Source organism: Trachurus trachurus (genome assembly GCF_905171665.1).
Source record: "Trachurus trachurus genome assembly, chromosome: 5".
NCBI classification, from domain to species: Eukaryota; Metazoa; Chordata; class Actinopteri; order Carangiformes; family Carangidae; genus Trachurus; species Trachurus trachurus.
In genome coordinates this window covers 379,908-403,221 of record NC_139896.1, presented here as the reverse complement: position 1 = coordinate 403,221, position 23,314 = coordinate 379,908, and the positions used below count along the sequence as shown (strand labels likewise).

The 23,314-nt window shown below is 40.7% G+C and overlaps 1 protein-coding gene across 3 annotated transcripts in view; it reads right to left on the bottom strand.

Moving 5' to 3' along the window:
- The window catches only part of strip1 (striatin interacting protein 1), a 46,944-nt gene extending 24,767 nt beyond the window's left edge, over window positions 1-22,177 (bottom strand). For all 3 annotated transcript variants that reach the window (XM_083972365.1, XM_083972363.1, XM_083972364.1), the window contains exons 1-7: window positions 21,940-22,177; window positions 19,618-19,687; window positions 19,424-19,498; window positions 14,337-14,471; window positions 12,630-12,750; window positions 12,276-12,451; window positions 3,965-4,092 (exon numbers count right to left, since the gene is read on the bottom strand). In XM_083972365.1, the coding sequence (XP_083828491.1) occupies window positions 3,965-4,092; window positions 12,276-12,451; window positions 12,630-12,750; window positions 14,337-14,471; window positions 19,424-19,498; window positions 19,618-19,687; window positions 21,940-22,047 (813 nt within the window). In that variant the 5' untranslated portion in view covers window positions 22,048-22,177. The remainder of the gene's footprint in view (window positions 1-3,964; window positions 4,093-12,275; window positions 12,452-12,629; window positions 12,751-14,336; window positions 14,472-19,423; window positions 19,499-19,617; window positions 19,688-21,939) is intronic.
- Between the last annotated feature and the right edge of the window lie 1,137 nt (window positions 22,178-23,314).

Here is a 23,314-nt window from a genome sequence, read left to right as displayed (position 1 = left end):
GACATAAAACACAGCACTGTGTCATCAGTGTCTGCTTTATTTTACTTTAAAACTGTGTAAAACATTGGTTATAGTGGCCTCTTTTGAACTATTTGGAAATAAAAATATATAGAAATACAGACTAAAAAATAATCAACTTGATTATAAAGATTTTTGCACATGAGAATAATCATCAGTCTAAAATGCTATCTAATAAATATCTGTTCTCAAAATGAATTCATGATATCAATTTTAGATACATTTCTTCACACACACAGAATAAAAGTCCAGACAGTAGGGCTACTGCTTTGCAGGTCAGTTGTCCTGCAACACGGTGGCATGGGGGGACTGTGCTCAATCAGAGACGTGGCTTCAGATCATAACAACAGGTTGAGAGCCAGAGGATTTCTCTCTGTCTGTGTTAACTGAGGCAGTGAAACACACCTGCATTAGTGGCCTTGACTTTATGAAGTTGATCACTTTGATGCTGTCGTTTAAAATCTCACCAACCTGAATTCATAAAGTTTCCACATGAAGCAGTCACTGACATGACATGATGTGCATGTTTTGTGTTGAGATGCGTCTGGAGATGAGCAGCTTCATGCCACTGTTTGTTAACTTCTCCCCACAGAAAAAAACAAAACATGATGCCTAGAGTGGGTTGCAACTCGTGGACGTAAATCCCTTAATCACACATTCTTCTGAATACTGTCGGGATTTTACCGGCTCTGGTTTCGCCTTTTTATCACTTATCCCTCCGTGTTTCAGCCATAGCTTTCAGCAGCGATGCTGCTACGTCAACCCCGACTCCGTTGTTTGATTGACAGGCGATGCCGTGCGGCAAATGTCAGGTTGGGTTAAACCATCTGGTGGGGGGCGGGGGGGCTCGTGTTTTTTTTTTAAGGATAATTAATTAAGTAGCCCACTGAATATAAGATTTAGTTTATGAATTTAGACATGTATTTTATTGAAATATCCGTTAGATAATTATTTTTAATGGATTTTGGAATTTATATATTTTTTAATATAATATTTCAAATCTCACGTACCCCCTGGAGTGCCTTCACGTACCCCTAGGGGTACGCGTACCCCCATTTGAGAAACACTGCAGTAGGCCATGTACGCACATGTACGCTACCCCCCCCCCCCCCCCCCCCCCCCGAAGAGAGCGGGGATGAAAACCGCTGAGTTAGAGGATGTAGGTTCAGTGTTGCTCCTCTTCCACAGCAGCAGCAGCAGCACCTTCTTCATGGGGAAGTGCAGTGTAGTGTGAGTGTAGATGTGAGTTATAGTCCAGTCATTTTAGGCCAAAAAAGGGGTCAACGTTAAACAAATTGCAACAGAAGCAAACTCAACTGGTTTTGTATCCTCAACATGTCCTGAGTGAGGGAAAAAAAGCCCCGAAGAATCCCATTAGGGGAAAGTTTCGAAAAACACCCAAACATATCCCATTTATATGCATATAAAAATTTTTTTTCACATGAATAGGGTAACATTTTTAACCTTTAGATATCTCCATGAAAATTACTGAGTTGATTACTTACATTAAGACAAACAAAAAATGTATTACAAGTTTTTTGAAATTCTTTGTTAACATGAGCAAATTTGCATAAGTCTGCATACATTTGCATAAAATGCACCGTTTTGACGGCACCTGTATATATGAAGGTGCTGTGGTGGTACCGGCATGAAAATTGGAATGAGTTGACTCCATCGGTCAACCGACAAGTTGACCACTTTAAATTTCAAGATGACTGCAATTTTTCAAGACAGCCACATCCTTAGTAGAGCAGGTATGACATGCTCCGTCTCTATTAATGCTCATGGGCCTAAATTGGTTCCATTCCTTAAGTTTTTTAACTGTAATATGTTAACAAGATTGAACAAGACATTTTCACCTGCTCTACCCAATGTTTAGATGAAGTGCTGTATGTATGCAAATTAGCCATACGTAATTGGATTATGCACTGTTGGCTCATGTCATACCTGCTCTACTAAGGATGTGGCTGTCTTGAAAAATCAACCAAAACCCGGCCACAGCAGCGTATTTCAGTTTGTGCGATCAGGGGATTTTACAGTCATCTTGAAATTTAAAGTGGTCAACTTGTCGGTTGACCGATGGAGTCAACTCACTCCAATTTCCATGCCGGTACCACCACAGCAACTTCATATATACATGTGCCATCAAAACGGTGCAATTTATGCAGATTTATGCAAATTTATCCACATTTGCTCATGTTAACAAAGAATTTCAAAAAACTTGTAATACATTTTTTGTTTGTCTTAATGTAAGTAATCAACTCAGCAATTTTCATGGAGATATCTAAAGGTTAAAAATTTTACCCTATTCATGTGAAAAAAATGTTTTATATGCGTATAAATGGGATATGTTTGGGTGTTTTTCGAAACTTTCCCCTAATGGGATTCTTCTGGGCTTTTTTTCTCTCACTCAGGACATGTTGAGGATACAAAATCAGTTGAGTTTGCTTCTGTTGCAATTTGTTTAACCTTTTCTCATAAAATGACTGGACTATTAGAGGATGTAATGTAATGTTAGTAATGTAATGTGAGTAATGTAATGTTAGTAATGTTAGTAATGTAATCCTCCTACCAGAACGCTCTTCCACAGCAGCAGCACCTTCTTCATGGGGAAGTGCAGTGTAGTGTGAGTGTAGATGTGAGTTAGAGGATGTAATGTTAGTAATGTAATGTTAGTAATGTAATGTTAGTAATGTAATGTGAGTAATGTAATGTTAGTAATGTAATGTTAGTAATGTAATGTGAGTAATGTAATGTGAGTAATGTAATGTTAGTAATGTAATGTGAGTAATGTAATGTGAGTAATGTAATGTAATGTGAGTAATGTAATGTGAGTAATGTAATGTAATGTGAGTAATGTAATGTGAGTAATGTAATGTAATGTGAGTAATGTAATGTGAGTAATGTAATGTGAGTAATGTAATGTAATGTGAGTAATGTAATGTGAGTAATGTAATGTAATGTGAGTAATGTAATGTTAGTAATGTAATGTAATGTTAGTAATGTAATGTGAGTAATGTAATGTAATGTTAGTAATGTAATGTAATGTTAGTAATGTAATGTTAGTAATGTAATGTTAATAATGTAATGTGAGTAATGTAATGTTAGTAATGTAGTGTGAGTAATGTAATGTTAGTAATGTAATGTAATGTTAGTAATGTAATGTTAATAATGTAATGTGAGTAATGTAATGTTAGTAATGTAATGTGAGTAATGTAATGTTAGTAATGTAATGTGAGTAATGTAATGTTAGTAATGTAGTGTGAGTAATGTAATGTTAGTAATGTAATGTGAGTAATGTAATGTTAGTAATGTAATGTTAGTAATGTAATGTTAGTAATGTAATGTTAGTAATGTAATGTAATGTTAGTAATGTAATGTTAGTAATGTAATGTAATGTTAGTAATGTAATGTGAGTAATGTAATGTTAGTAATGTAGTGTGAGTAATGTAATGTTAGTAATGTAATGTAATCCTCCTACCAGAACACTCTTCCACAGCAGCAGCAGCACCTTCTTCATGGGGAAGTGTAATGTGAGAGGATGTAGTGTGAGTGTAGATGTGAGTTAGAGGATGTAATGTAATGTTAGTAATGTAGTGTGAGTAATGTAATGTAATGTAATGTAATGTAATGTCCTACCAGAACGCTCTTCCACAGCAGCAGCAGCACCTTCTTCATGGGGAAGTGCAATGTGAGAGGATGTAATGTGAATGTAGATGTGAGTTAGAGGATGTAATGTTAGTAATGTAATGTGAGTAATGTAATGATAGTAATGTGAGTAATGTAATCCTACCAGAACGCTCTTCCACAGCAGCAGCAGCACCTTCTTCATGGGGAAGTGTAATGTGAGAGGATGTAGTGTGAGTGTAGATGTGAGTTAGAGGATGTAATGTAATGTTAGTAATGTAGTGTGAGTAATGTAATGTAATGTAATGTAATGTCCTACCAGAACACTCTTCCACAGCAGCAGCAGCACCTTCTTCATGGGGAAGTGCGGCGCGTGGCCGCTGCAGAACTTGGTGACCATCCCGAACAGCATGACGGAGATCGGCTCGTTGTTGAACAGAGAAGATCCTTCAACAGAGAAACACAGTCACAGGTGTTAATGTGAGATACAGATGTGCTCTAACGTTCAAACACCAAAATGACCCTGATCAACAGTTAAATACCCTCTAAGTTTTACCCCGATAATAAACACACAGACTGACTCAGACTGGTTTAAATGGTTACTATGGTAACTGTCCACACCTGGAACTTGATGCTTGTAATTAGAGTCAATGAGACAAACACTGAACATTTCATCCACTGCTGCAACAGAACTGAGAACTGTCTAAAGTCCAGAGGGAGGAGGAAGTTCAACTTTATAAAACAGGAAAAAGGAGATAAAAGATTTATCCAGAGATGTGAGTAGTAGTAGTAGTAGTAGTAGTAGTAGTAGTAGTAGTAGTAGTAGGTGTGAGGAAGCCGATCAGAGTTCAAGCCTCATGAAAGAGGAGACTGAGGTTCTGTTGATACCGAGCCGCGGTCTGGTGCCATCAAACATCTGCTGCTCAGACTCTATGATTAACTTTTCTTTTTAATGTTCCTGTTATTTCTGGAAGACTCAACAGTTTGATTTGGAAACAAGAGAAACCTGTTTTGTCTGATCACTCCTGTTTTCCTTAATGAAGTTCAGTTACTAAATCCTCCAGAGTCTAAACTTTAACTGTGTTTGTTGATGCAACAGTATTTAACTCTGGTATAAACCGACTAACAGAGAGTTTAGTTCTGGTATAAACCGACTAACAGAGAGTTTAGTTCTGGTATAAACCGACTAACAGAGTTTAGTTCTGGTATAAACCGACCAACAGAGAGTTTAGTTCTGGTATAAACCGACCAACAGAGAGTTTAACTCTGGTATAAACCGACTAACAGAGTTTAGTTCTGGTATAAACCGACCAACAGAGAGTTTAGTTCTGGTATAAACCGACTAACAGAGTTTAGTTCTGGTATAAACCGACCAACAGAGAGTTTAGTTCTGGTATAAACCGACCAACAGAGTTTAGTTCTGGTATAAACCGACCAACAGAGAGTTTAGTTCTGGTATAAACCGACCAACAGAGAGTTTAGTTCTGGTATAAACCGACCAACAGAGTTTAGTTCTGGTATAAACCGGCCAACAGAGTTTAGTTCTGGTATAAACCGACCAACAGAGTTTAGTTCTGGTATAAACCGACCAACAGAGAGTTTAGTTCTGGTATAAACCGACTAACAGAGTTTAGTTCTGGTATAAACCGACCAACAGAGAGTTTAGTTCTGGTATAAACCGACTAACAGAGTTTAACTCTGGTATAAACCGACCAACAGAGTTTAGTTCTGGTATAAACCGACTAACAGAGTTTAGTTCTGGTATAAACCGACCAACAGAGAGTTTAGTTCTGGTATAAACCGACCAACAGAGAGTTTAGTTCTGGTATAAACCGACCAACAGAGTTTAGTTCTGGTATTGACCCCTTGCACGTGACGTCACGTTCCACTCGCGATAGCTCCGGACGCCATGATGGACGGCAAAAGAACAGTGAACGTCAATGTAATTGAATGGGCGCGTTATAGTTTTATGACATACCGTGGTTGTAGGGTTTCCCCTCCTTTTCCACTGAGCTGGTTCCAGTGCTGGTTCGGAGCCAGAGCCCGACTAGCACCGGTTCTTTGCTCTTCCACCGCTTAAAAACCGGTTATTGGTCCTTAAAACTGGTCTGAAGCACCAACTCCTTGCTGGTCTAGAGCTAAGAACCGGGGGCTGGTCACTGGCGGCGGGGTTACATGAACAACAGGACCAGTGTGAAGATATACAGACACGTTATCGATGCCATTATAAGTTAGTTTCTCTACAGTGTATAGTCGATGTAAACACAGTTGAAGCTAACTAGCTGAGCTACATGCTGTGGCTAACAACAGCTAACGCTCCTATTAAACATAGCACCGTCACAACGTAGTTGCCGCCGGTGTTATGCCGAGAAGTGCCTGCTTGCCGAGATCTGCATGTCGCTCGTGAAATGCCAGGGGATGCAAATCTCGGCAGGTCCAATAAACTGCTGTGCCGAAAACTGCATCCCCGTCCCCGTAATGAATGATCCAGTTCCACGTTTGTTGTGCGGCATGCAGATCTCGGCAAGCAGGCATTTCTCGGCATAACACCGGCGGATCGCGGCGATTACAACGAAGACGGCTTCCTGTTTTCTTTTATTTGTCAGCCGGGTTTAATCAGAGAATGATCACTAATTATACAGACGTCGGGTCAGGTCTTCAACACCCACGGGTCGGACCAGGTTTTACTTTCCAGGTCTGTTAACTGTAGTTAGCAGCAGCAAAGACAGCAGCAGCTGCTGTATGGGGAGTGTGGCACTGACTGACGTTATGGCTCCTTAGCAGTGGAAAAAGCACAGAAAACTGAGATATTCTACGGTGAATAACAAAAAAACAAACGGATTATTGCAACGGGTGTGTAGATATTCTATTTAAAATAAGTGATAATGCTGTAAGGTTGTAGTGTGAAGTGATCGAGCCACATTGTAGGACAGCACCCATACACAGTACATTATCACTGAGCACTTTCTGCCGTCCGTCATGGCGTCGCCTCTCGCGTAACGTTCTAATTGTGACGTAGCTGCAAGGGGTCAATAAACCGACCAACAGAGAGTTTAGTTCTGGTATAAACCGACCAACAGAGAGTTTAGTTCTGGTATAAACCGGCCAACAGAGTTTAGTTCTGGTATAAACCGACTAACAGAGTTTAGTTCTGGTATAAACCGACTAACAGAGTTTAGTTCTGGTATAAACCGACCAACAGAGAGTTTAGTTCTGGTATAAACCGACTAACAGAGTTTAACTCTGGTATAAACCGACCAACAGAGTTTAGTTCTGGTATAAACCGACTAACAGAGTTTAGTTCTGGTATAAACCGACCAACAGAGAGTTTAGTTCTGGTATAAACCGACCAACAGAGAGTTAAGTTCTGGTATAAACCGACCAACAGAGAGTTTAGTTCTGGTATAAACCGACCCAGAGAGTTTAGTTCTGGTATAAACCGACCAACAGAGAGTTTAGTTCTGGTATAAACCGACCAACAGAGAGTTTAGTTCTGGTATAAACCGACCAACAGAGAGTTTAGTTCTGGTATAAACCGACCAACAGAGAGTTTAGTTCTGGTATAAACCGGCCAACAGAGTTTAGTTCTGGTATAAACCGACTAACAGAGTTTAGTTCTGGTATAAACCGACTAACAGAGTTTAGTTCTGGTATAAACCGACCAACAGAGAGTTTAGTTCTGGTATAAACCGACTAACAGAGTTTAACTCTGGTATAAACCGACCAACAGAGTTTAGTTCTGGTATAAACCGACTAACAGAGTTTAGTTCTGGTATAAACCGACCAACAGAGAGTTTAGTTCTGGTATAAACCGACCAACAGAGAGTTTAGTTCTGGTATAAACCGACCAACAGAGAGTTTAGTTCTGGTATAAACCGGCCAACAGAGTTTAGTTCTGGTATAAACCGACTAACAGAGTTTAGTTCTGGTATAAACCGACTAACAGAGTTTAGTTCTGGTATAAACCGACCAACAGAGAGTTTAGTTCTGGTATAAACCGACTAACAGAGTTTAACTCTGGTATAAACCGACCAACAGAGTTTAGTTCTGGTATAAACCGACTAACAGAGTTTAGTTCTGGTATAAACCGACCAACAGAGAGTTTAGTTCTGGTATAAACCGACCAACAGAGAGTTTAGTTCTGGTATAAACCGACCAACAGAGAGTTTAGTTCTGGTATAAACCGACCCAGAGAGTTTAGTTCTGGTATAAACCGACCAACAGAGAGTTTAGTTCTGGTATAAACCGACCAACAGAGAGTTTAGTTCTGGTATAAACCGACCAACAGAGAGTTTAGTTCTGGTATAAACCGACCAACAGAGAGTTTAGTTCTGGTATAAACCGGCCAACAGAGTTTAGTTCTGGTATAAACCGACTAACAGAGTTTAGTTCTGGTATAAACCGACTAACAGAGTTTAGTTCTGGTATAAACCGACCAACAGAGAGTTTAGTTCTGGTATAAACCGACTAACAGAGTTTAACTCTGGTATAAACCGACCAACAGAGTTTAGTTCTGGTATAAACCGACTAACAGAGTTTAGTTCTGGTATAAACCGACCAACAGAGAGTTTAGTTCTGGTATAAACCGACCAACAGAGAGTTTAGTTCTGGTATAAACCGACCAACAGAGAGTTTAGTTCTGGTATAAACCGGCCAACAGAGTTTAGTTCTGGTATAAACCGACTAACAGAGTTTAGTTCTGGTATAAACCGACTAACAGAGTTTAGTTCTGGTTAAACCGACCAACAGAGAGTTTAGTTCTGGTATAAACCGACTAACAGAGTTTAACTCTGGTATAAACCGACCAACAGAGAGTTTAGTTCTGGTATAAACTAGGGCTGCCACAAACGATTATTTTGATAGTCGACTAGTCACCGACTATTTTTTTCGATTAGTCGACTAATCGGATCATACGTAAATTGTAGGGCTGGGTAAAAATATCGATTCAGCAATGCATTGCAATTCTTTTCTCTGCAATTCAATATCGATTCAGCAATCTTCTGAATCGATTCAAGCCCCTGGCCAGTGGGGGCGCTGCGAGCAACACCCTCGTGTGATTCGCGCTGTACGGACGGGGGCCGCACTAGACCAAACCATAACAATATGGGAGTGAGTAGCAGCAGCAGCGTTAAGCCAGCGCCTTCAAACCTGAAAGCAGATGTGGGGATTCATTTTGTATTTATAGGCGCCGATTCCGTGGGTGCTCCGGTGCTCAAGCACCCACTGACCAGGTTGAGCCACCAGATGCGCATTTTCGCCGTGCCGCGAAAAAGCTCCACCGAATCAACCTTTTTTTTTGTTTTTTGTTTTACACCGCAACATATGGTTCACGTCATGATAACTTCTGTATTATGGCCATTGAAGCTTCCACAGTCCATAGTTCTCCTCTTTGTTTGATATTTCAAGAGACTTCCTAACCATGGATAGCTCTGCTGTGTTGTCGCCCCCCGGTCATCGCGGCCATCGCCCCGCCGCCGTCATCCGGCGGACGGCCGCGGGGGCGCCCCGCACGGTAACGTTACGGCGCTGAGCGTCAGACCCGACGACAAGTCAACAACATAACACAAACTTATCTGACAGCTGCTCTCACTTCTTCCTCTGCTCCTCCTCACTCACTCACCTACACACAGACAGGACTCTGTCTTCCTCACACTCACCCCAGCCCCTCAGTTTCTCATCCCACCTGCCCGTACCATACACATTGACAGTCAGTCAGAAATCACAGAACTTAAACATCATAACAAGAACATTACTGCGGGGTCGCTACAATATTTTCAGTTGTGCAGTAGGCTATTATTAATAATATTGTTTTGTATTGTTTTATTACTCAAAATGTTATGAGTTATTTTCCAAGAGGAAAGTAACACATAGCCTAATTTAAATTTAGCTGCACTGTAGTTCAGTGTTAAAGCAGTGTCATATTTTGTTATGCTATGAGTTATACTATGGCTGTTCATAAGGCATGAAACTAAACAAATAATTATTAAAAAAAAAAAAATCTGGTACTCTTATTTGTGTATTTCTGCTTGATACTGAATCGATATCGAAGCATTTCAATCAATATCGAATCGAATCGATATCGAATCGTGACCTAATGAATCGAAATCGAATCGAATCGTGAGATTCTCAACAATACCCAGCCCTAGTAAATTGAATGTAAAACATACAGCTTATCGCACCAGCATGCAGCTGCTCTTATATACCATCATTAGCTTTCAGCTTGAAGTGTTTAAGGTATATGCTAACTAAAAATAGAGACAATTAAGATGATAGTTAATTAAACTTTTAATGAAATATGCAGCTTGTAGCAACAAACAATTCTTTAACTGTAGTAGCTATAAAGTGCAAACAGCTGAGTAAAATAAGGATAAGGCACTGGCCTAAACACCCAAAAAAATACTTAAGGTTTTTTAGGTTTCCTTCATTTGTCTCTGGCATCAAACATATATGAATAAAATGAGGTAGACACCTGAAACTAAGGAATTATTATATAGGCCTGGCCTATATATTATATAATAAAATGTTTTGGTCTCACTCAAATATAACAAAAGTAGCCTACATTTTGTGCTCAGTGTAAATAATAGTCGTTCTGTTAAAAAAAATCGAATAGTTTATAAGACAATCGTATTGTCTGAAAAAATTTAAATGTCCCTTTTTACTGTCACAGAAGGAGAAACATAGAAAGACTCCACCAGAAAGTTCTGTGTGAAACTCTGTCAAGTGAAAACAAGTGAAACTGAGGTGCAGCTCAAACTCTGCAAGGTGTGGACTGTGATGGGAAGCTATTGACGTAGTTTTACGCCGGGAGAGAAGACTTCCTCGTTAAGATGAGCGCTCATTACGTGACCAGGACCGCTGTGACCGGACGCTGTAACGTCCCAATATTCTTCAACACCGCGAGTCTCAAAGTCCGCGATTTTATTATTAAATGAGGAACGGCTGTTTTTCAGTCCGTGATTTAAACGATGGAGCGGCGGTACCGCTAGTATCGCTTCTCATTTAAAATGACGAGAGAGAGAGAGAGAGGAGAGAGAGAGGGAGAGGAGCGGTGGCGGCAGCGGCAGCGGGGTGAGTGAGAGGGGGGGGGGGGGCGGCGGGGGTTACACCGGTGCCGCTTGATGACGGACAAGAGAGGTAGAGAGAGAACACCTGTACTAACTGTAAGTGAGTGAGTGCATGTGTGTGTGTGGTGGGCGGGTGCGTGTGTGGAAGGTGCCGCAGCAGTTTTTAGTGAAAAACAAAGTTAAAAAAAAACAAAAAACGACTCGTCGACTATTAAATTAGTTGTCGACGATTTTAATAGTCGACGTAGTCGTGACTAGTCGACTAATCGTGGCAGCCCTAGTATAAACCGACTAACAGAGTTTAGTTCTGGTATAAACCGACTAACAGAGTTTAGTTCTGGTATAAACCGACTAACAGAGTTTAGTTCTGGTATAAACCGACCAACAGAGAGTTTAGTTCTGGTATAAACCGACCAACAGAGTTTAGTTCTGGTATAAACCGACCAACAGAGAGTTTAGTTCTGGTATAAACCGACCAACAGAGAGTTTAGTTCTGGTATAAACCGACTAACAGAGAGTTTAGTTCTGGTATAAACCGACCAACAGAGAGTTTAGTTCTGGTATAAACCGACTAACAGAGTTTAACTCTGGTATAAACCGACCAACAGAGTTTAGTTCTGGTATAAACCGACCAACAGAGTTTAGTTCTGGTATAAACCGACCAACAGAGAGTTTAGTTCTGGTATAAACCGACCAACAGAGAGTTTAGTTCTGGTATAAACCGACCAACAGAGAGTTTAGTTCTGGTATAAACCGACCAACAGAGTTTAACTCTGGTATAAACCGACCAACAGAGTTTAGTTCTGGTATAAACCGACCAACAGAGTTTAGTTCTGGTATAAACCGACCAACAGAGAGTTTAGTTCTGGTATAAACCGACCAACAGAGAGTTTAGTTCTGGTATAAACCGACCAACAGAGAGTTTAGTTCTGGTATAAACCGGCCAACAGAGAGTTTAGTTCTGGTATAAACCGACTAACAGAGAGTTTAGTTCTGGTATAAACCGACCAACAGAGAGTTTAGTTCTGGTATAAACCGACTAACAGAGAGTTTAGTTCTGGTATAAACCGACCAACAGAGTTTAGTTCTGGTATAAACCGACCAACAGAGTTTAGTTCTGGTATAAACCGACCAACAGAGAGTTTAGTTCTGGTATAAACCGACCAACAGAGAGTTTAGTTCTGGTATAAACCGACCAACAGAGAGTTTAGTTCTGGTATAAACCGACTAACAGAGAGTTTAGTTCTGGTATAAACCGACCAACAGAGTTTAACTCTGGTATAAACCGACCAACAGAGAGTTTAGTTCTGGTATAAACCGACCAACAGAGAGTTTAGTTCTGGTATAAACCGACCAACAGAGTTTAACTCTGGTATAAACCGACCAACAGAGAGTTTAGTTCTGGTATAACCCGACCCAGCTCGGTCCTGAAGGTGTTGATGTGTTTAGTTCTGGTATAACCCTACCCAGCTCAGTCCTGAAGGTGTTGATGTGTTTAACTCTGGTATAACCCTACCCAGCTCGGTCCTGAAGGTGTTGATGTGTTTAACTCTGGTATAACCCTACCCAGCTCGGTCCTGAAGGTCTCTCTGATGCCGGTCCACTCCGGTCTGTCGGCCGCCTCGTCCTGCTGGATGGTTTCCACCATCAGGTACATGATGTTGAGCAGCACGCGCAGGTCGGTGCTGTCGGCCAGAGAGATGGCCGGTTTCCTCACCGCGCTGCTGCACGCCGCGCTGTTGCTGAGAGATGGAAACATACCGTTATCTACAGGAATAACATCGTTATCTACATCTACAACACAGAATATATAACAAGTTACTGAGGGACAGACAACACACCGTTATCTACATCTACAACACAGAACACAGAAACGAGGTTTTATTTCCTGCAACGCTCTGAAAGTGGAGAACAACCTACTCAATCTCCATGTTGAGCAGCTCCACCAGAGCAGAGAAGGTCCCCACGTCCAGCAGCAGGAACACGTTGTATCTCATCCAGTGCTGCACCTCGGCCTCGCAGCCGCACTCGCCAAAGGTCCCTGCACAGAGAGACACGTTAACTATCTCCTTCATCAACGACACGTTAACTATCTCCTTCATCAACGACACTTTCATCATCTCCTTCATCTACGACACGTTAACTATCTCCTTCATCAACGACACTTTCATCATCTCCTTCATCTACGACACGTTAACTATCTCCTTCATCAACGACACTTTCATCATCTCCTTCATCTACGACACGTTAACTATCTCCTTCATCTACGACACGTTAACTATCTCCTTCATCAACGACACTTTCATCATCTCCTTCATCTACGACACGTTAACTATCTCCTTCATCAACGACACGTTAACTATCTCCTTCATCAACGACACTTTCATCATCTCCTTCATCTACGACACGTTAACTATCTCCTTCATCAACGACACTTTCATCATCTCCTTCATCTACGACACGTTAACTATCTCCTTCATCAACGACACTTTCATCATCTCCTTCATCAACGACACGTTAACTATCTCCTTCATCAACGACACTTTCATCATCTCCTTCATCAACGACACGTTAACTATCTCCTTCATCAACGACACTTTCATCATCTCCTTCATCTACGACACGTTAACTATCTCCTTCATCTACGACACGTTAACTATCTCCTTCATCAACGACACTTTAATCATCTCCTTCATCAACGACACTTTCATCATCTCCTTCATCAACGACACGTTAACTATCTCCTTCATCAACGACACTTTCATCATCTCCTTCATCTACGACACGTTCATCATCTCCTTCATCTACGACACGTTAACTATCTCCTTCATCTACGACACTTTCATCATCTCCTTCATCAACGACACGTTAACTATCTCCTTCATCAACGACACTTTCATCATCTCCTTCATCAACGACACGTTAACTATCTCCTTCATCAACGACACTTTCATCATCTCCTTCATCTACGACACGTTAACTATCTCCTTCATCTACGACACTTTCATCATCTCCTTCATCAACGACACGTTAACTATCTCCTTCATCAACGACACGTTAACTATCTCCTTCATCTACGACACTTTCATCATCTCCTTCATCAACGACACGTTAACTATCTCCTTCATCAACGACACTTTCATCATCTCCTTCATCTACGACACGTTAACTATCTCCTTCATCAACGACACGTTAACTATCTCCTTCATCAACGACACTTTCATCATCTCCTTCATCAACGACACGTTAACTATCTCCTTCATCAACGACACTTTCATCATCTCCTTCATCAACGACACGTTAACTATCTCCTTCATCAACGACACGTTCATCATCTCCTTCATCTACGACACGTTAACTATCTCCTTCATCAACGACACTTTCATCATCTCCTTCATCTACGACACGTTAACTATCTCCTTCATCAACGACACGTTAACTATCTCCTTCATCAACGACACTTTCATCATCTCCTTCATCAACGACACGTTAACTATCTCCTTCATCAACGACACGTTCATCATCTCCTTCATCAACGAAACTTTAATCATCTCCTTCATCAACGGCAAAGAGTTCAGCCTCTTTAAAACCATAGACTAATAAACTACTGCTGTGTAGTGGACTGACCTTGGGCCATGTAGAGAATGGCTCTAGCAGCTTTCAGCCTCTTCTCGCGGCCGATCACCTCCAGACCGTCCAGCAGCCGCATGGCGTGAGCTCGGTGCTGAGCCGCGTCCAGGTCCGTCCATTTCTGGTCCGTCACTGAGGAACAACAGACGTGAAGATGAGTTAGAGACACGACCGACTGAGTTAAAGTTACAAACCGACTGAGTTAAAGTTAAAGTTACAAACCGACTGAGTTGAAGTTAAAGTTACAAACCGACTGAGTTAAAGTTAAAGTTACAAACCGACTGAGTTAAAGTTAAAGTTCAGCTATAAACCGACTGAGTTAAAGTTAAAGTTCAGCTACAAACCGACTGAGTTAAAGTTCAGTTACAAACCGACTGAGTTAAAGTTCAGTTACAAACCGACTGAGTTAAAGTTAAAGTTCAGCTACAAACCGACTGAGTTAAAGTTAAAGTTCAGCTACAAACCGACTGAGTTAAAGTTAAAGTTCAGCTACAACCCGACTGAGTTAAAGTTAAAGTTCAGCTACAAACCGACTGAGTTAAAGTTAAAGTTCAGCTACAAACCGACTGAGTTAAAGTTCAGCTACAAACCAACTGAGTTAAAGTTAAAGTTCAGCTACAAACCGACTGAGTTAAAGTTCAGCTACAAACCGACTGAGTTAAAGTTAAAGTTCAGCTACAAACCGACTGAGTTAAAGTTAAAGTTCAGCTACAAACCGACTGAGTTAAAGTTAAAGTTCAGCTACAAACCGACTGAGTTAAAGTTAAAGTTCAGCTACAAACCGACTGAGTTAAAGTTAAAGTTCAGCTACAAACCAACTGAGTTAAAGTTAAAGTTCAGCTACAAACCGACTGAGTTAAAGTTAAAGTTCAGCTACAAACCGACTGAGTTAAAGTTAAAGTTCAGCTACAAACCGACTGAGTTAAAGTTCAGCTACAAACCGACTGAGTTAAAGTTCAGCTACAAACCGACTGAGTTAAAGTTAAAGTTCAGCTACAAACTGACTGAGTTAAAGTTAAAGTTCAGCTACAAACCGACTGAGTTAAAGTTAAAGTTCAGCTACAAACCGACTGAGTTAAAGTTAAAGTTCAGCTACAAACCGACTGAGTTAAAGTTAAAGTTAAACTACAAACCGACTGAGTTAAAGTTAAAGTTCAGCTACAAACCGACTGAGTTAAAGTTCAGCTACAAACCGACTGAGTTAAAGTTAAAGTTCAGCTACAAACCGACTGAGTTAAAGTTAAAGTTCAGCTACAAACTGACTGAGTTAAAGTTAAAGTTCAGCTACAAACCGACTGAGTTAAAGTTAAAGTTCAGCTACAAACCGACTGAGTTAAAGTTAAAGTTCAGCTACAAACCGACTGAGTTAAAGTTAAAGTTCAGCTACAAACCGATTGAGTTAAAGTTAAAGTTCAGCTACAAACCGATTGAGTTAAAGTTAAAGTTAAAGTTCAGCTACAAACTGACTGAGTTAAAGTTAAAGTTCAGCTACAAACCGACTGAGTTAAAGTTAAAGTTCAGCTACAAACCGACTGAGTTAAAGTTAAAGTTCAGCTACAAACCGACTGAGTTAAAGTTAAAGTTCAGCTACAAACTGACTGAGTTAAAGTTAAAGTTCAGCTACAAACCGACTGAGTTAAAGTTAAAGTTCAGCTACAAACCGACTGAGTTAAAGTTAAAGTTCAGCTACAAACCGATTGAGTTAAAGTTAAAGTTCAGCTACAAACCGATTGAGTTAAAGTTAAAGTTAAAGTTCAGCTACAAACCGACTGAGTTAAAGTTAAAGTTCAGCTACAAACCGACTGAGTTAAAGTTAAAGTTCAGCTACAAACCGACTGAGTTAAAGTTAAAGTTCAGCTACAAACTGACTGAGTTAAAGTTACAAACCGACTGAGTTAAAGTTAAAGTTCAGCTACAAACCGACTGAGTTAAAGTTAAAGTTCAGCTACAAACCGATTGAGTTAAAGTTAAAGTTAAAGTTCAGCTACAAACCGATTGAGTTAAAGTTAAAGTTCAGCTACAAACCGACTGAGTTAAAGTTAAAGTTCAGCTACAAACCGACTGAGTTAAAGTTAAAGTTCAGCTACAAACCGACTGAGTTAAAGTTAAAGTTCAGCTACAAACCGACTGAGTTAAAGTTAAAGTTCAGCTACAAACCGACTGAGTTAAAGGGATAGTTCAACATTTTGGCAAATTGGCCCATTGCCATAATCGCTATAGTCATAGCAGTAGGTTCGTTACCTTTAATTGTCGGTGTAAGCTATTTTTAGAACGGAGGAGCGGAGCGTCAGGCTGCTCAGGGCTACGCTATGGAGGCTAATGGAATTTCTTGGTTTTCCTCATCAAACTCATCAAATACACAACCCAACAACTCCAAAAGGCTGTGGTGGACAAGTTGTGAGCTGCACAATCACCACGCTATGAGATAATAATGGAACGTTACGAGACGGAGCTGTTTTAGAGGTAAATTCATGCAGAACCGCTGATGCGCGTTGCGTTCAGGGACAGTTTTTCAGCAAGCAGACTCTGTATTTACCCTGTATTTACCTCGAAAACGGCTCCGTTTCGTAACGTTCCATTATTATCTCATAGCGTGGTGAATGTGCAGGTCACAACTTGTCCACGAAAGCGTTTTGGAGTTTTGGGATTTTGTATTTGATGAGTTTGATGAGGAAAACCAAGAAATTCCATTAGCCTCCATAGCGTAGCCCTGAGCAGCCTGACGCTCCGCTCCTCCGTTCTAAAAATAGCTTACACCGACAATTGAAGGTAACGAACCTACTGCTATGACTATAGCGATTATGGCAATGGGCCAATTTGCCAAAATGTTGAACTATCCCTTTAAAGTTAAAGTTCAGCTACAAACTGACTGAGTTAAAGTTCAGCTACAAACCAACTGAGTTAAAGTTAAAGTTCAGCTACAAACCGACTGAGTTAAAGTTAAAGTTCAGCTACAAACTGACTGAGTTAAAGTTCAGCTACAAACCGACTGAGTTAAAGTTCAGCTACAAACCGACTGAGTTAAAGTTACAAACCGACTGAGTTAAAGTTAAAGTTCAGCTACAAACCGACTGAGTTAAAGTTATAGTTCAGCTACAAACTGACTGAGTTAAAGTTAAAGTTCAGCTACAAACCGACTGAGTTAAAGTTAAAGTTCAGCTACAAACCGACTGAGTTAAAGTTAAAGTTCAGCTACAAACCGACTGAGTTAAAGTTAAAGTTCAGCTACAAACCGACTGAGTTAAAGTTAAAGTTCAGCTACAAACCGACTGAGTTAAAGTTAAAGTTACAGCTACAAACCAACTGAGTTAAAGTTAAAGTTCAGCTACAAACCGACTGAGTTAAAGTTCAGCTACAAACCGACTGAGTTAAAGTTAAAGTTCAGCTACAAACCGACTGAGTTAAAGTTAAAGTTCAGCTACAAACCGACTGAGTTAAAGTTAAAGTTCAGCTACAAACCGACTGAGTTAAAGTTAAAGTTCAGCTACAAACCAACTGAGTTAAAGTTAAAGTTCAGCTACAAACCGACTGAGTTAAAGTTAAAGTTCAGCTACAAACCGATTGAGTTAAAGTTAAAGTTCAGCTACAAACCGATTGAGTTAAAGTTAAAGTTAAAGTTCAGCTACAAACCGACTGAGTTAAAGTTAAAGTTCAGCTACAAACCGACTGAGTTAAAGTTAAAGTTCAGCTACAAACCGACTGAGTTAAAGTTAAAGTTCAGCTACAAACTGACTGAGTTAAAGTTCAGCTACAAACCAACTGAGTTAAAGTTAAAGTTCAGCTACAAACTGACTGAGTTAAAGTTCAGCTACAAACCAACTGAGTTAAAGTTAAAGTTCAGCTACAAACTGACTGAGTTAAAGTTAAAGTTCAGCTACAAACCGACTGAGTTAAAGTTCAGCTACAAACCGACTGAGTTAAAGTTAAAGTTCAGCTACAAACCGACTGAGTTAAAGTTCAGCTACAAACCGACTGAGTTAAAGTTAAAGTTCAGCTACAAACTGACTGAGTTAAAGTTAAAGTTCAGCTACAAACCGACTGAGTTAAAGTTAAAGTTCAGCTACAAACCGACTGAGTTAAAGTTAAAGTTCAGCTACAAACCGACTGAGTTAAAGTTAAAGTTCAGCTACAAACCGACTGAGTTAAAGTTAAAGTTCAGCTACAAACCAACTGAGTTAAAGTTAAAGTTCAGCTACAAACCGACTGAGTTAAAGTTCAGCTACAAACCGACTGAGTTAAAGTTAAAGTTCAGCTACAAACTGACTGAGTTAAAGTTAAAGTTCAGCTACAAACCGACTGAGTTAAAGTTAAAGTTCAGCTACAAACCGACTGAGTTAAAGTTCAGCTACAAACCGACTGAGTTAAAGTTAAAGTTCAGCTACAAACCGACTGAGTTAAAGTTAAAGTTCAGCTACAAACCGACTGAGTTAAAGTTAAAGTTCAGCTACAAACCGACTGAGTTAAAGTTATAGTTCAGCTACAAACCGACTGAGTTAAAGTTAAAGTTCAGCTACAAACTGACTGAGTTAAAGTTAAAGTTCAGCTACAAACCGACTGAGTTAAAGTTAAAGTTCAGCTACAAACCGACTGAGTTAAAGTTCAGCTACAAACCGACTGAGTTAAAGTTAAAGTTCAGCTACAAACCGACTGAGTTAAAGTTAAAGTTCAGCTACAAACCAACTGAGTTAAAGTTAAAGTTCAGCTACAAACTGACTGAGTTAAAGTTAAAGTTCAGCTACAAACTGACTGAGTTAAAGTTAAAGTTCAGCTACAAACTGACTGAGTTAAAGTTAAAGTTCAGCTACAAACCGACTGAGTTAAAGTTAAAGTTACAGTTACAAACCAACTGAGTTAAAGTTAAAGTTACAGTTACAAACCAACTGAGTTAAAGTTAAAGTTCAGCTACAAACCGACTGAGTTAAAGTTAAAGTAGTTAAAGTTCAGCTACAAACCGACTGAGTTAAAGTTAAAGTTCAGCTACAAACCGACTGAGTTAAAGTTAAAGTTCAGCTACAAACCGACTGAGTTAAAGTTAAAGTTCAGCTACAAACCGACTGAGTTAAAGTTAAACTTCAGCTACAAACCGTGAGTCCTGAATTCTTCCTCGAAGCATTTCCTGTTCAGCGTGAACTCTGGTCCTTCGGTGTAGCTGTACAGCTCTGGAACAAGCAGAGAAGAGACACAACTGTAGTTAGTTTAAGCTTTCACAGCATAAATGAAGAAGGAATTCAATTAAACTCAGTGTCCATGATCATAAACATGATGAGAAACCACCGACCTGACAGCTCTGCAGCCCATTTGTCTGTGTCGGCGTAGTCAAACTCCAGGTCTGGAGACTCTGACAGCCCCTGGAAACATTTAAGACATTATTATTAAATAATATAAATAATTAATAATTAAAGCCCCAGTCTGTAACTTATTAACTTTTATGATCAAACATCAAACCTGTCTTTCATAAATCCGTATTTGACTGAAGGTGAATCACAGCTGCTACAAATGAAAGCTTTCTGGTTCCTTAGAATGAGTTGTTACAAGTCGTTACAAATACATAAGTGAGCGACGCACCGAACCGAGGCGGCCATGTTGCATCGTGACCGTAGGTAACCACGGAAACCGAACCGAGGCGGCCATGTTGCATCGTGACCGTAGGTAACCACGGAAACGGCCTGTTAAAACTGTCACCACTGTGTAGTGTGAGGAAGGACGGAGGCACCGGTGTTGCATTCAGGTGCAGTCAGGCAGACGGCCGTCGGCAAACCGACCGGATGTCATTTTACTAAAACAATACCACATCACCATGACAACATGTTGTCACAATACCACATCACCATGACAACATGTTGTCAGACCACTTGTTTATCCTGTTACATGCAGCGTCTGTTGTCTGTCTGACGTCTGCCCCATTTCACCTGAATGCAACATCAAGAATACGTTCAGATATGTAACCGCACCGCTAGATGGGGGGAATTCCTACAGACTATACCTTTAAAACTTCAAGTCTGAGTTGTTTAAATGACAGAAATCTGTTTTGATGAATGTAAATCAGCCTTAACTTTGGATTGACCTAATCCATTATAATTAAACAAGATTTTATAGCCGATACATAAAAAATAAAATAAAAAACAGGTCTGTTTTCCCTTTAAAATTGTATACAAAACAAATGAGACAGATAAAGCTGTGCAAAACTATTGAGAGTGAGGAGTCATGTGCCGATTTGGTCTGATCTGGGCGGGGTTTGAGCTTTTTACAGTCAGCCGGTCGGCCATGATGGAAGGAGACGCTATCGGTTGCCGGGGGCAACGTCATCAGAACAGCACAGAGACGGACTAAATTCTAGCTCTTTTTTTGCGCCAACAGAACAAAATACAAGAAAGAATAAGGAGAAAGTAAATCACTGGAGCAGTTTTTAACACAGCAGTGATTTCCAGGCATTGTAAAACAGTAAATTACAGAGTAGACGATTTTGTTTTGCCCATAGACTAGTAAGGCTTTTGCCACCGGAATCCTTCCATCATGGCGGAGAAGAGGGGTGGGGCTCTGAGCTGTGACGACAACTCCTCACTCTCAATAAAATAATCACTGCATTCAAAACTAAAACCCATAGAGGCTTGTTTATCCTGTTACATGCAGCATCTGTTGTCTGTCTGACGTCTGCCCCATTTCACCTGAATGCAACATCAAGAATACGTTCAGATATGCAACCGCACCGCTAGATGGAGGGGATTCCTACGTACTATACCTTTAAGAAATGTCCTAATATATTTGGACAGACAGTCCCATCATTGTGTCCCCAGTGTCCATTGACTTTAACATTTACAAAAGCTTCACTGTCATGACAGTTTTATATTTCTACGTTGCAAACTTTGCTGCTGTAGCTTCAACTGCACAAGGTTTAAAGTCCTACAGCTGTAGTTTATGAACTCTGCTGTAGTTTATGAGCTCATCTGTTGTAGTTTATGAACTCTTCTGCTGTAGTTTATGAGCTCATCTAACGTTGCTGCTCCAGTGGTTTCAGTCGGGATTCAGTCAGCTGTTTCACATCCTCTTTATCTTAAAACAAACACAACACGACAGCCATCAAGTCCCGTTAGAAATCTTCCAGTTGTTTTGTGTTTCCGTACATGAAACCTCCATAACACATATAACATAATCCAGTTACAGTGAAACGACTTGATCCTGTCGGTCAGAAGCTTTTAAACAGGACGAGACTGATCTGACAGGTTTATTTATCTCCAACAGGTCGCTGCCCGAGCTAACAGCTGCTAACTAGCTTACGGTAGCTTAGTTTAGCTTAGCTCTGCTGTGTTTCCGAGCTGTTCGACTATATAAATATAAACAGACAACACGCGGATTAGAGATTAAACGGTACAGACGAGTAGTTAATTAAATAATTTATGATGATGATGATCGCTGTTGATGTTTTTACATGCGGAACCGAGTAACGTTAAGAAACGACGACTCCATTAGCATTAGCATTAGCCTGCCGGAGCTAACGGAGCTAACGGGATGTGCAGCCGAGGCCTCGTCTCTTCCTGCTTCACTGGACATAAACAGAGATTTTAAACCACTGGAGATAAAACATTAGTGTTAAACCACCGACCTCTGAGTCTTTCCTGGGGTTGCGGGTGAACTCCCCTCTGCTCTTGTTCGGTAGCATGTTTCTCTGTTTGTTGTTGACAGCTAGCCCTGCGCCGTTCCCACTGTCCATTACTCCTCCTCTGGGGGGGGAGCGGCGTCTTCTCGCGAGAACTCGAACTCGTCTGTCTGCGAGACTTCAGCTGCGGCGCAAGAGACGCGGCCGCCATCTTGAACCGGTCACTGTGGTGTTGGTGGAGCAGCAGGAAGGAGAGAAGATGCCAGAGCATTGTGCAGCAGATTCCTGCTCTAACAGAAGGACCGTGGGAAACAGAGCTCGAGGGATTACTTTCCACAAGTAAGACCGAACCAAAGATACTTTATATACCTCTTATATACCAAAGATACTTAAAATACCTGAACCAAGGGACTAGGTTTGATCTTGACACTGGTGGGGACACAGAAGTTCTCCAAGACATCACTCCTGAAGGTTGATGTGTGTATTTACAGTTTATAATGATAATAATGAAAGTCTGAATATCTAAAGAGAATAGAAGAATTTAAAGCATTCTGTACTGAAGTTAAAACAACTAAAGATTCACAAGGAGGCAACTTAGAAGAGTTCTCAGTTACTCTGGCTGAAGTGCAACTGTGCATCACCATGACTCCAACATGTCCATCATTATTTAAAGGGATACTTCACCCAAAATCGTCACCCATTGGTTGTGGGGAGTCGTTTTTGTGACTCCAATATGGCGGCCTGAACAGCGCCATGTTGGATTGGCCGGCCGAGAACCCGCCCACTGGCCTCGAAGCAGCTGTCCACGGAGCTGCTCGGACCTGTCACTCAACGTTTCCGCGCCCTAATTGGCCAGAATTTTAACCTAATAACAGTCAAACGGTAGAGTTTAAAAAATATTCACCCCCCTCAGAGTGTGTGCGGGGGTAGAAACTATCGATTGAGAAAAAAAAACGTGCTGACACCAGGCTTTTAACATGGAGGATGTAAAATCGGTGATTTTAACATGGGGGTCTATGGAGAGTTGCTCCCTTCTGACACCAGCCCCCAGAGGAAGAAGAGGGGATTGCAGTTTTTTGAACGCGGAAGTGACTTCACTTCTCAGACCCACAACTGCCCCCTTGGTTTTCATATAATGGCGGTGGATAGAGTTCACTTCTGATTGGTCCAAAACACACACTATGAAACATCCAGATACCTCCACACAGCTCGTCCTGCTGACCCAAGTGTCCTGAAGCCAAGACATGGAAACATTAATGTGATCTCTGTTTTTATCCTGGTTGTAGCAGCAGCTCCCAGTTCTTCTGTGTTTACATCAAACATCCAATAGTTTACAACGACCAACCAACATCTCACAGTAAATCTCCTGCAGCCACTGGGA